This window comes from Carassius gibelio, chromosome A23, assembly GCF_023724105.1.
Source record: "Carassius gibelio isolate Cgi1373 ecotype wild population from Czech Republic chromosome A23, carGib1.2-hapl.c, whole genome shotgun sequence".
In the NCBI taxonomy this organism is placed as follows: domain Eukaryota; kingdom Metazoa; phylum Chordata; class Actinopteri; order Cypriniformes; family Cyprinidae; genus Carassius; species Carassius gibelio.
Window position 1 is genome coordinate 18,612,605 of NC_068393.1, and position 13,482 is coordinate 18,626,086.

The following is a 13,482-nucleotide window of genomic DNA, read 5'->3' on the forward strand; positions in this document are numbered from 1 at the left end:
ACACACACAGCTGTTGTGCGTTTAAACTAGCAGCTGTTCACAACCGGTCACGTGACTCCTTGTTAATGTTATTGTATAGCCTAATGTTAATAATGTTAAACTGATACCTTATACAAAACACTTATACAATTACAGGAAATTAAACCTGCGGTTAATAAGTGTGTGTGTGTGTGTGAGTGTGTGTTTACAGCTGTTTACTTTGGCTGTACCACCATATTGTGACCAGATGTGAGCTAAATGTGACAAAACCTGTCTTTCATGACGTCCTCTAATGTAAAATGATGTATAAATAAAGATTGTGTTAATTTCTAGTCATTATAACTATGTAAAAAAAAAAAAAAAAAAAATCCTAGTGTTTTTTTTAGATACACTGTAAAAATATTGTAATTGTAAAAAAAAAAAAAAAAAAAAAAACAGTAAAAACGCTCTTTGGTTACAGTAAATTGCCGTTTTCTGTAATTAATCTAATGGGACGTTTAATTTAATTTTACTGTGAAATATTGTTAAATACACGGCTTTTGGAAGTGAAAATACAAGTTATCTCATAATACTGCTTTCATATGCTCACGTTCAGCCACTGATGTACAATACTGATCAAGTCCAGTCAGACACGCATCGATTCAACACATACTAAACTTCTTTTTTAAGCGGCGTATGTGACAAAAATTCATGTAAAGCAGGTTTGGTCGACATACAGTGACTTTTAGGAGAGCTTATAAAATGCTATTTATATTAATACACATATTGGCAGTTGTTTTAATTTGGGATCACCTGAAGTGTCGGCCAATCAAAGGTCATCTCCTCCAGGCAGCCAATCAGAAGGCTCTGTTTCACATCAAAGGGTCTTCGGGATGTGACTGGGCCGATCGCACGTCTGAACTGCTGCCAAACGCTGGAGGTTTATCACAGAGAACAGGTGTTGATGAACTGCGCTGATGGAACAATTAACATATAAAATCACATTTACCCAGCATTCCTGCAGAAGAATGAAGGGAAAACAGGCCGGGAATCTCACATGCGTCTCATCATGGGTTTCAGAAGAGATCTCAACAAGGTCTTTGGGATGGACGTTGATATCTCACAAACAGAGAAAAGATCTTTTAGCTGAAAAAAGACAAAATTCAGAATTTATTTAGCATTTTTTTCAGAAATGCAAGATAAAGAAAGGACAGAACTGCAAGATATAGACAATAAAAGCCAGAATGCAAAAGTTGATTTCTTACAATCCTCAAAAAAGCAAGAAAATGCAACATATAAACTTGCAGCTTGAAAAAAAAAAGAAAAAAATATGTAAGATTAAAAAAAAAAAATCACAAATTTATTTTTAATAAATTATTCCATAGTCCTAAAAAAAGAATTCTGAGGTTATATCTTTAATTTTGAATATTTAGATATAAATTCAGAATTTTGTGATTTAAACGTGACATTTAAAAAAAAAAAAAACCTGAAGAATTTTAAAGAGAATTGTGAGATAAATGATTACAAAAAGTCAGAATCATAGGATGTAAACTCAGAATTCTGGGGGGAAGAAATAAAGAGAAATAAACTGAATATTCAGAAAGAAAAAAAGTCAGAGAAATGCAAATAATATAAGAGGTTGCAATTACCTTTAAAAAAAAACAAAAAAACAACAACATTGTTTTTATTCTGTGGCAGAAACTAATTCAGAATTTGGATACAAAGTCACCAAGATATTAAAATCTAGAATTAAAACGTCTAAATATGAATAAAACATTTCTCATCAAATTATTTAAGCTGCAATGAGTAGAGCTATTCATTTAATAGCTCCATTATTCTGAGATAAGAAATTAGAAATCATAAAAATGCAAAATGAAAGGATTTATTTAAGTTTGTTTTTCCCTCCATGGACTAACCTGATATATCAGACTGATGTTCATTCATCCAGACAAGCGTGACACATTGTAGCAGACGCTGACCTTCGATTCACATTACCATCTGCAAAAATGATCTGCTAAATATATCCAGACATTTAAAGAAGAAGAGTCGAGTCATCAGGACTGCATGAAACATAACCTTTAATGTGATCATATACCTCTCAACATCAGTACAAAGTCATTCGCTCATTTTAGCACAACAAAAGTTTTACAAAAACCACGGAAGAGAAAAACAGAGGAATGTTTTCATCAAAGCAGCTCACAAGTTTCCTTCCTGCTGACCGCGGATCAGTCTCTGTATGACAGGAATCTGATCTCAAATCAGGCTTTTGGAAACCAGATCAAACACTTCAACGGTGCGATCACACTAGATTCACATCAATACACGTTAAAAAGCATGCATACACTGTAAAAAATTGTCCTGTAAATTAACGGTAGTATACTGGCAGCAGGGTTTCCAGCAGTGTACCGTAATTTTACAGTTTTATTACCGTTTTCTGAATTACGGCTTTTTTGTAAATTAACGGTAATATACTGGCAGCAGGGTTTCCAGCTGTGTACCGTTATTTTACAGTTTCCAGAATTACAGCTTTTCTGTAAATTAACGGTAATATACTGGCAGCAGGGTTTCCAGCTGTGTACCGTTATTTTACAGTTTTCTGAATTACAGCTTTTTTTGTAAATTAACAGTAATATACTGGCAGCAAGGTTTCCAGCGGTGTACCGTAATTTTTCAGGATCATTACTGTATTCTAGTTTTTTTTTTTTTCTAAACCGTAGAACTGGCAATTTTGCCAATCATTAACTTTATTAAAAATATCTGTATTTTAACAAATTCACAAACTGGCATTTCATTTATACTAAAAAGTGGCAGCAAATAGACAGAAAAGAGAAGACCAAGGGGGTATTTCTTATAGAACACTATTTATTTAAGTGCCCAACCAATAATTCAAATGCTTTCTCCAAAAAAAATAAGCAATCAAAATGGAAGAGTCAGTCTTTGTATGTGTTAGAGAAAGATGAAATGAAGAGAGAAGAAAATTAACCAATTTACAAAACAGACAATGTGCAAAATGAACCCTGCAGAAGTCTGTGGACATATTTAAACAAATTTAAGTTGACCATATAAAACACAAAACAAGCAGCCATTTTAGGTCTAGCTTTGTGCTATGAGTATGACAATGCATGGGCATGGGCTTGGAGTGTACGTTCCCCTAAAAACAGCCTTTAAGAAATGGCAAACAACTTCTGAACAAGAATCTTATTTTGGTGTAATAAGTCAAAACCTGGCAAGGATTTGTAGAACAGTCCAAGAACGTTTCAGAAGCATAAAACTGTCACCAACTCTGATGCAAGTGTAGCCAGGGAGGGGTGTAGTCTGAAACATAAACATTGAGAAAAATCCTTTTAAAGTTAAAATAACTTTAGAATTTTTTAGAATTTTAATAGAACGTAACAAAAAACATGTATACTGCATAATAATATAAAACATTTCAGAAGCTTAGGACCCCACGATTTCCACGATGTGAAAAACATGGAGGCAATCACGGAATCAAATCATGAAAACGGAATTAGGCAAATAATGTGGATTGTCACAGAATTTGTCACATTTGTGATGAATACAATAAAATAGTGTTGTACACTAACTGAAATCACGATGTGGATTAGTGTATTAATTAATAAAAGTTGCAATACTATGTTAGAAGTTGTACTTATAATTTTTGTAAAGTTATCCAAAGGATTAATTAGCTAATCAAAAAAGGGAACACTAGATTAAAGGGGGGGGGGGGGGGGGGTTGAAATGCTATTTCATGCATACTGAAGTTTTTTTACACTGTTAAAGAGTTGGATTCCCATGCTAAACATCGACAAAGTTTCAAAAATTAAGTTGTACGTTTGAACGTTTGTACGTTTGAAGGAGTATTTTTGTTCCTTCCGGTTTGTCACAAGTTTCGGAAAGTTTTTTTCGAGTATGGCTCTGTGTGACGTTAGATGGAGCAGAATTTCCTTATATGGGTCCTAAGGGCACTTCTGCCGGAAGAGCGCGTGCTCACGTATATCGAGGCTGAGCACAGACATTCCCTGATCAGAGCGAGAGCGTCACAAAATGTCACAAAAGTGTCTTTTTAGTTGCCAGGGCAAGACAACCCTGCACAGATTACCAAAGAAAAAACAGCATTAAGGGACCAGTGGATGGAGTTTATTTTTACAGAGCATCAACGGAGTTGTGCAAGTGTTTTTGTTTGTTCCCTGCATTTCGAAGATGCTTGTTTTACAAACAAGGCCCAGTTTGACGCCGGATTTGCGTATCGTTTATTTCTTAAGGATGATGCAATCCCAACGAAAAAGGGTCACGATCGTGTGTTGGAACCGCAGACGGTGAGTAAAACTGCTTAAAATATCTCTGCCTCCTTGTTAGTGTGTCCGCCTCCCATGCCGAGACCCGGGTTCGAGCCCCGCTCGGAGCGAGTCGTTGCTGCTGCTGCTCTCGTTCAGTTTCAGCCTCAGGATCTGATTCTGGATCATAAATAAACGGCTGAATCTGACTGTTAACCATGGTTTGTTTTGGATGATGTTTTTTTTTCCTCACGCTAATGTCACAACTTCCAAACGCTCTCAATGCAAAAGCCTACTGGCTAGTGATTCTTTAGCTCCACCCACACGTCACATTAGTTTACAGAAAAGATAATCAATAGCTGCAGCTCTATCCCACATACACAAAAAAAAAAAAAATCAAGTGTCTTCACATCAATCCTTCAAAATAAAGGTTCGGTCTAATGTGATGTGATTGTGACGGAAATATATCACTTTTGTACAGTAGAATATGTCATTTTCAAAGTAATATAATAATACATAAGAATTATAGTAATAAAAATAATAATAATCATTAAAAATGATGTTTAAGGAATAATTACACAATTGTTATTCCATGTTTTAATTGTAACAGGAATAAAAATGGAATTTGAGAATAAAACGTATTTCTAAAATGTATTTTAACCATTAAGATGTAATTTGAAAAAGTTAAAACAAAACAAAAAAAATCATAAAACATATTTACTTAATTTCTTCGTGAGTGTTAAGTTAAATATTAAGCAGACTTTGAGCAACATTAGTGGACCAACTAAACTGATTAATAGTGTGCATGTACTCAAAAAAAAAAAAAAAAAAAAAAAAAATTCATGGTTTTAATAAAATCATTATATTATTTCAACCTCAAATTTTTTTGTGTGTTTGGATAGTTTTTGTGTAACCTGGGACTGAACAGTCGCAACAACATAGGGGTTGTAATGAGTGCGGACTGTATCCTCTTCAGGGTAGTTCTCAGTGCCACTGACGACTTTTTTTTGGGTCAAATATAGGTTTGTGGATTTTATTTATAAAACCGTTTCTTTGCTGTAAATTATTTTATTTTATGTAATGCAAACTACAGGGACGCAACGTTAGTAACCAAAATGAGTCACACCAGTCTTTTTCAACTGACTACTTTTAAATGTTGATTTTTTTTTTTTGTTAAACAAGTTTAAATGTGAGAAATATTCTGTGTGTGTAAACTGTGAAATCAGTTGTATTAAGAACTGTATTTAATGAAAATGTATGTGTAACTTCACTTGCCTAGATGAAGTCCCATTTGAAGTCCATTCAATTTTTTTGTAGAGTGGCAACCTTTGGATTGACTGTAGTGGACTTCTTATTCACCACCTTCCCCGTCTTCTTGGAGACTACCTTGCCTCGGCAGGTCTTTGAGCATCTTTCTGGGTTTATTCCATAGAATCATCTAAGGAAAGTTGCATTACACATTACCGAAGTGTATAATAACCATTTTTCAAAATTCTGATTAATTAATTTGGTTTAGAATTTAGATTAATTTTGTAAAACTTTATAATAAGTATAAAGTAATAAAGCACTTATAAATCATTTGCAAACGATCTATATATATATTCTGACTCGTTTGGATTTAATGTGGATCTACATGCCTTTCTCCTATTTTCTCCGTGTCTGGCATGCGAATAAAACCACATTTGATAGTGTTTCAGATGATGAACTGAAAAAACTGAAATGGAAGAACACAAGTAGAACACAGGAGAAAGGTTGAGGTAACTAGTTTGCAAATAATTTATTACTTTACTACTGTATACTTATTATAAAGTGTTACCACAGATTCTAAGAGAGTGATTAAAACATACGCAAAAAGGAAAACACTTACCTTTGAAAAAAACTCTAACGTGCAACAAGCCGCCTCTTGATACTGCAGGTTGAAGATGTAGTGCACAGCAAACACTTGCAACTGCAGTCAAAAATGTTGACTGGACACTCACAAAAAAAAAAGAAAAAAAAGAAGCAATTTTAATAATTGTGCACAACAGCAATGTTAACAATTTTATATCTCAGCCATCAGTAAATGTTTCTTCTTCATCATGTGCAATGACACACTAACCCAGCAAAATCAGATGAGGATTGGCAGGTAGATTGAGTGTCTTCTCAACCTCAGATGCAGATGCTGCAACCTGTAGAGAACACACAATACACAAATAATAATATTACATAATATAATGTGGTGAAGTGGAAAGAAGAAAATTAAATACTTACATCTGCATGTGAAACCAGTCCACCTTCATGTTCCTGGAAGTGGGACATTAACGTTAGAATCTTGACAAGCAGGTGTACCATATCTTTGTTCTCATCCTGGGACATCCTCCAACTTTTCATTAAAAACACTTAAAAATATTCTGTCTACTGCTCTCTCCTCTTCCTCTCTCTCTAACTCTCTCTCTCTCTCACACACACACACACACACACACTCACTCACTCTCTCTCTCACACACACACTCTCTCTCTCTCTCACACACACACTCTCACACACACACACAAAACTGTATTTGAGGCTGAGGAACAAGTTAGAATGTAAGTGAATGAAGTAACGTTTCCTCTGTGATATAGAGATTTGTGCCAATAAATCCAGTGCAAAATTAAAATTAAAATGTGCTCACATACAAAGCCCACTTTATTAATAATAAGTTCGAATATATTTAGATTACACTCTAACTAGTTTTAGATACGACTTATATTGAAAGACTAATGTGTCACTCCGAAAAAAACAAACGTTTCTCACCATAACGTTAACGCTACTCTTTCCATCTATCAAGTCAAGTGCTCATGCAAAAGGCGATGAGTTTATGCTTCCTAAGTAAAATTAAGTTTACAGGCCTATTTTCGATTTCCCAATATATAAGGATAATATATAAGTTACCAACTTTATACGCACCTAACTTAGCAACATTAATGCAAATAAAACAAATCCTCCATTTTAAACTACACTGGGTTGGCGCCAATGCAAAATGTAAATATAATTGTGCAAATAAGTGTTTCAGAAAATCAGGAAAACACACTTACTTCATATCCTCGTTATCTGCAATCTGTAATCGAGATTATATTTGAGATAATATCCGTTTTATTCACAGAGACTTTTCTCTGGTATCAGACGCTAACCGTTGCTCCCCTCCCCCACCGATCACGTGCTCATCTTGTGGCCAAATATGTTCAATTCATATCCAATTAAATAATCAGCGAACGCAAGTATTTTATATTTAACTATTTACAAGTTTAACATTTACAGGATTTTACACCAGGAAAAAAAACCCGATGCAAATCCTTCACAAACACACTCATAAACACTTAACTTTCAGGAGAAATTTGTAAAAATTGCATACATGCTAGTTCACCGTCTTGGCAAGATTTGTCAAAGGTAAATTCAAATATTGTGCCCACATTAAAAAAAACGCTGCAGTTTAAGATAAAAATGTATTCAGACTTTGATCTGCTTACCTGTAAATGAGCCTCAACTTGAGATGAAATCCATAAAACTTTGACTGAAACCATGCTCCTCCATGCGTCAGCTAGCCTTTGGTTCCCCCTCTCCCACCGATCACGTGTGCATTTACGGTAAGACACCGTAATTTTAGAAAACAGTTCAGTACTGTATATTTACGCTGTTAATATGCTGTAAATTTACAGAAATTTTTTACAGTGTACTGAAATATAAACATTGGAATAGTTAATATTAATCTATATTAATATAAAAAAATATTATTATTATTATTATTCGAAAAGCATTGAAATTAGAAGTCAGTATGCATGACATTGTATCGTGTTGCTTATATACAGTACAGACCAAAAGTTTGGAAACATTACTATTTTTAATGTTTTTGAAATAAGTTTCTTCTGCTCATCAAGCCTGCATTTATTCGATCAAAAATACAGAAAAAAAAACAGTGATATTGTGAAATATTATTACAACTTAAAATAATAGTTTTCTATTTGTCACATGTAACATCAGTCGATCACATGATCATTTAGAAATCATTCTAAAATTCTGATTTATTATGAGTGTTGGAAACAGTTCTGCTGTCTAATATATTTGATGAAGAAAAGGTTAAAAAGAACTGCATTTTTTCAAAATAAAAAATTATAATAATATATATTCTAATAATATATTTTCTTTACGATCACTTTTTATCAATTTAACACATCCTTGCTGAATAAAAGTATTGATGTTGTTTAAAAAAAAAGAAAGAAAAAAAAATGACTGACCCCAAATTACTGACCCGTAGTGTATATTGTTATTACAAAATATTTACATTTTAAAAACATAGCTTCTTTTTTTTTTTCATCAAAGTATCCTAAAAAAGTGTCACATGTTCTGAAAAAATATTAAGCATCAGAACTGTTTCCAACTTTGATAATGAATCATCATATTAGAATGACATCTAAAGGATCAAGTGATAATGATCCTAAAAATTCAGCTTTGCATCACAGAAATAAATGATAATTTAAAGTATAATAAATGTAAAAACAATTATTTTAAATTGTAATAATATTTCACAATATTACTGTTTTTCTGTATTTTTGATCAAATAAATGCAGGCTTGATGAACAGAAGAAACTTATTTCAAAAACATAAAAAATAGTAATGTTTTCAAACTTTTGGTCTGTACTGTATATATATATAGCAAAAATGTATGCAAAAAAGGTGCATACCTAAAATCTAGTGTGACCGTCCCCACTGAGAGAAAACGAAGGCTACAGCAACCGAACGAACCTCCCGTCGACCCAAATTATTTCACTTGTTTCTATTTTCCATTTCCTGTGTAACAAATACTTTATTTAGACTTAAAATTATATTTTCAACCAGACCGTAGCATTGTCCATTGAGAAGCACAGTCAGAAAACAAACAGCTCATGTAAAGATTCAGTCTTACATCCACAAGACCTGCACATTTACAACCGAGCCATAAACACTAGCAGCTGCCAAATGTAGAAAAAAACGATTTCACTGTAATTAAAATAATCTCTATTTACACGCATAAATACGTCCTGCTGTAGGAGACACTGAGATACACTTTATTTTTGACCGTAAAGCTTTTGACCATGCAATGCTCAAATTTCCTGCACTTTCGTGACCACAAATTACCCAGAATCCCTCCATGTTCTGTGACTGTGGGTTATAATATTACATAAATCCAACTATAACTACATATATATATATACACACTCATTTATTTAAGGCTGATCTACAGGCCAAATACTACAAGGTAGTTGATGAACATATGCACAAACTGAAGTATATGTAATCAAAAATACATATTCCGACTGTATTTACACATACATGTGTCTGTCAAATACTGATGAGTTTGTATCCCTGGACTGCGCACTATGATGCATTTACAAATAAAATGATCAAAAGGTGGTTACCATGGAGGGACTAGATTGCTCTTTTAATTTAAAGTGAAATTTTACCCACTCAGTATGTGTTTAGCGGCAAAATAAACGTTAACAATTTTAAGTTAAAATGTAGTCATAAAACCTTGCATTAAAGTTCTGCCTGACTATTATTAAATATGTATTTTACTACTTACTACAAGCATATTCATCTTCAGCTGTCCATAGCTTGTTTAAGGGGACGTCTGAAATATTTTATTTTTATTTATTTATAAGGAAAAAAAGCTTAAACAGTCACAGTTTTATTCTTTTACGACCACAACCTCAACTTGCCCAGCAGCGTTAGTCGCTCCCTGAATCGAAGGGATGTTGGGTGTTCGATACTGCTACTGAAGAGCCACCTTCAAGCTAAATTTATCTTCAACGCAACTGCATGAAAGTTAAACGATAATAGGAACATGACTAGGCATCCCTTGTTTAGGGTGTAAGGGTAAGGATAGGGTTAAGGCTAGGATATAGCATTCAGAGTTTAGAGAGTATGTTGCAAGGATCTCAAACTACCAGCAAACACTAGGTATTTTGCATTTGAGACCCCTGAAAAAAGGTTAAGGGTTGTTGTGTTGGGGTGCTTAATCCTGCTCCTGGTGATCTACCTTCCTCTTTAAGCAAATCCCAAGAACTTGTTTAGCTCGTGTGTTTAAAGCGTGAAGACTGTAGAAAGCCGGATATCCAGGACCAGGACTGAACACAGTAGTGTGGGTGTAAGGTTTAGGATAGGGTTAAGATATAACATTCAGAGTTTAGGGAGTGCATTGTAGGGATTTTATATTACCAACTAACACCATCTCACTAGGTAAATTGCGTTCAAGTACCCTGATGTAGGGTTCAGGGTTGGGTGCTCAATTCCACTTTTGGTGATCTACCTCCTCTTTAAGCAAATCTCAAGAACTTGTTTAGCTTGTTCAAGAGTGTTTAATACATGAAGACTGTAGGAAGCCGGATATCCAGGTCCAGGACTGAAGACATAACATATAGTGGTATAACATATAGTGCAGGGATTTTATATTACCGACTAACACCACCTCACTAGGAAATTTGCTTTTAAGTACCCTGATGTAGGGTTCAGGGTCGGGTGCTCAATTAGACTCTTGGTGATCTACCTCCTCTTTAAGTGAATCCCAACACCTTGATTATTTGGATTAAGTGTGTTTAATTAGAGCTAGAGATGAAGGTGGCTTTCCAGAAGCAGGGCAGGACACCCCTTGTTTAGGGCTAGGATAGGGTTAGGGTTTGGATATAGCATTCAGAGTTTAGAGAGTATATTGCAAGTATATTCTCAAACCACCAGCAAACATCACCTGCGTTTGCGTTTGAGACCCCTGATATGAAGTTGATGGTTGTTGGGTTGAGGTGCTTAATCCCGGTCCTGGTGATCTACCTCCTCTTTAAGCAAATCCCAAGAACTTGTTTAGCTTGTTCAAGAGTGTTTAAAGGGTGAAGACTGTAGGAAGCCGGATATCCAGGTCCAGGAGTGAACACCAGTGGGTGTGGGTGTAAGGTTTAGGGTAAGGTTAGGATATAACATTCAGAGTTTAGGGAGTACAGTGCAGGGATTTTATATTACCAACTAAAACCACCTCACTAGGTAAATTGCTTTTAAGTACCCTGATGTAGGGTTCTGGGTCGGGTGCTCAATTCTGAACTTGGTGATCTACCTCCTCTTTAAGTGAATTCCAAGACCTTGATTACCTGGATTAAGTGTGTTTAATTAGAGCTAGAGATGAAGGTGGCTTTCCAGAGGTAGGACGGGACACCCCTTGTTTAGAGCCGGGTTAGGGTTTGGATATAGCATTCAGAGTTTAGGGAGTCTAACACCATCTCCTCTGTAGGTAATTTGCATTCAAATCCCTGATGTAGTGTTCAGAGTCATAGGGCTGGGGTTAGGATATGGTACTCAATCCTGCTCTTGTGGTCTACCTCTTTAAGGGAACCCCAAGACCCTGATTATCTGGTGTTTGTAGGGTTGAAACTGAAGTGGAAGCTAGATCTCCATGAACAGGACCCATGGTATAGGGAAGTATCTACAGTATCTAGTTCTCTCATCATAAGGCTTCACCCCTGTACCTGAACTGGCCATGCATTTAACAGCAGGCCCCATAAGTGCATTGCTTTCATCGTAATGTTTTGTACATCTGTAGAAAGTAAAAAAGCTCTTGCGGTTGTAACACAAATGAAGGCACCTGGTGCACCCCTCAGGGTTCACAGAGTTCTTCTCATAAGAAGAAAAACGATGAGCTCAACAACATGGAGACCAGGAAACAAATGAAAACACAAATCCCAAGTGAGGAATGTCTTCTTGTACATGCATCCCAAGTTTGCATGGGAGCAAGAAAGTCACGTAGCGCTGATGTATCTAGGCAATCACTAGCATATCTCGACCGTACGGTTAAAGAGTCAGTACCCTATGTTGAGCTTGTTCTTGTTGAGCTCCCTTTCCAGGTTGCCGATAAGAGTGTCAATGCTCTCCTGCAGGTCCCGCAGGTTGATCCTGTTGTTTAGGACTGGGCTTATCTCCTGAATCTTCATGTAGGGATGGTAGGGTCTGTGCTCCTTGTGATCAGAAAGGATCTGATCGCAGAGGCTGATGGAAAGTGGTTCCTCAACTTGTAGCTTGTCCAAAACTTCTGTATTCTCTTCTTCACTCTCTTCCTCTTCTATCTGCATTTCCTCAACCCTCTCCACTGCCTCGTCCACCTCGGGTAACTCTTGTATGGAGATTACATCTCCAGTACCCTTTGATAAGTCCTCCTGTCCTGTGTTTGGAGGATCTTCGGTGGGAACCTCGTCATAGTCTGCCTCCTCTGGGGAAGTCGGTTGGAGGTATGTTTCCTGGCATCCACTCCAGTCCCCGGCGTAGCGGTTACTGGGACTGTCCAGGCGGCCAACTCTCGGCCTCAAAACACCTGCCATGTCCTCATCGGTTAGATTCACCACCTGTGGACGCTCTTTCCTCCTTCTTACGGCAGATGTTGTTGCTGGGAGCGACTCCGCTGGGGCAGGAACTGAAGTAGAAGATTCACTCTGAGCATTCACAACTGTTAGAGAAAGACACCAAACAATGGATTTAGTCATTTGATTATAAACCAATAACACATTTCATATAATGCGAGAATGTATGGAATAACCAGTGCTTGGGAAAGTACTTTGAAAGTGGCCAAACTAAAACCAAGTCATAATAAAAAAATGGTAAGGTACTAACAAAAAACATCTTACCGAAGTGAAGCTAGTTCAGTAGGTATCTTCGTACACATATAAGATGATATCAATCATTTTATGATTTATTTCGTTGCTCCCCAAAACTGGCAATAAAGTATGCCGTTTTATTATGACAGACATAAAGCATGCAGAACAAATGAGATACAAATAAACCCAGTTAAACCTCAGGCTAAACCTCAAATAGTTTTTGTTGAACACAGCCAAACTCTATAAAACCCTATATTAAACTTGCCACAGCTGGTAGATCTGGTAAAGGCCAGGAAAGCAGCAGAACGATGGCAAGCTATCATTATTTTTAGATTTTATTTGAATGAATCTGCATTCTAGCAAGATATTGAGATAGCTAGGAATAGCTGAAGACACACAAAGGACACCCGTTTAATCTGTTTACCAGTCAGCTTTCTAAACCTTCTGAGGACTTTAGCTGTGGCCTACATGTGATGAGACAAGTAAAATAATCAAACACAAATCAATGGACAACAAACAAAGAGATCTATACAATTAGCTTTGCAGCCCTTAGCCTTAAACAATTATGTTATTTATGATTAAAATTACTTAAAGAATGTTAAATCAGGCTGAAGGCTAGAATTTCAAT

General features: G+C 35.8%; 1 protein-coding gene and 2 long non-coding RNA genes across 6 annotated transcripts in view; all 3 read right to left on the reverse strand.

Annotated features, from left to right (window-relative positions):
* Nucleotides 1–771: 771 nt before the first annotated feature.
* LOC127944280 (uncharacterized) lies at nucleotides 772–3,273 on the reverse strand. Its single transcript, XR_008150321.1, has 3 exons — nucleotides 1,875–3,273; nucleotides 1,016–1,104; nucleotides 772–892 (listed from the first exon to the last, which is right to left on the reverse strand). It is a non-coding gene; the product is annotated as an uncharacterized LOC127944280 (long non-coding RNA).
* A 2,237-nt stretch (nucleotides 3,274–5,510) lies between these two features.
* On the reverse strand, nucleotides 5,511–8,129 carry LOC127944279 (uncharacterized). Of its 2 annotated transcripts, XR_008150320.1 has the most exons (4): nucleotides 7,287–8,129; nucleotides 6,483–6,515; nucleotides 6,100–6,400; nucleotides 5,511–5,670 (listed from the first exon to the last, which is right to left on the reverse strand). It is a non-coding gene; the product is annotated as an uncharacterized LOC127944279 (long non-coding RNA). The 2 variants fall into 2 exon arrangements; XR_008150319.1 differs by having other exon boundaries at nucleotides 6,483–8,129.
* A 732-nt stretch (nucleotides 8,130–8,861) lies between these two features.
* LOC127944281 (rho GTPase-activating protein SYDE2) overlaps nucleotides 8,862–13,482 on the reverse strand; it is a 30,375-nt gene continuing 25,754 nt past the window's right edge. Inside the window, exons 8-9 of one of the 3 annotated variants that reach the window (XR_008150323.1) lie at nucleotides 11,327–12,706; nucleotides 8,862–10,771 (exon numbers count right to left, since the gene is read on the reverse strand). Coding sequence is in view for 1 of the 3 variants with exons in the window: in XM_052540166.1 (XP_052396126.1) it covers nucleotides 12,066–12,706 (641 nt within the window). In the remaining 2 variants the exon portion in view is untranslated. Of the gene's footprint in view, nucleotides 10,772–10,801; nucleotides 12,707–13,482 lie in introns of those variants that run through there. The other 2 variants (XR_008150322.1, XM_052540166.1) reach the window with 2 other exon arrangements.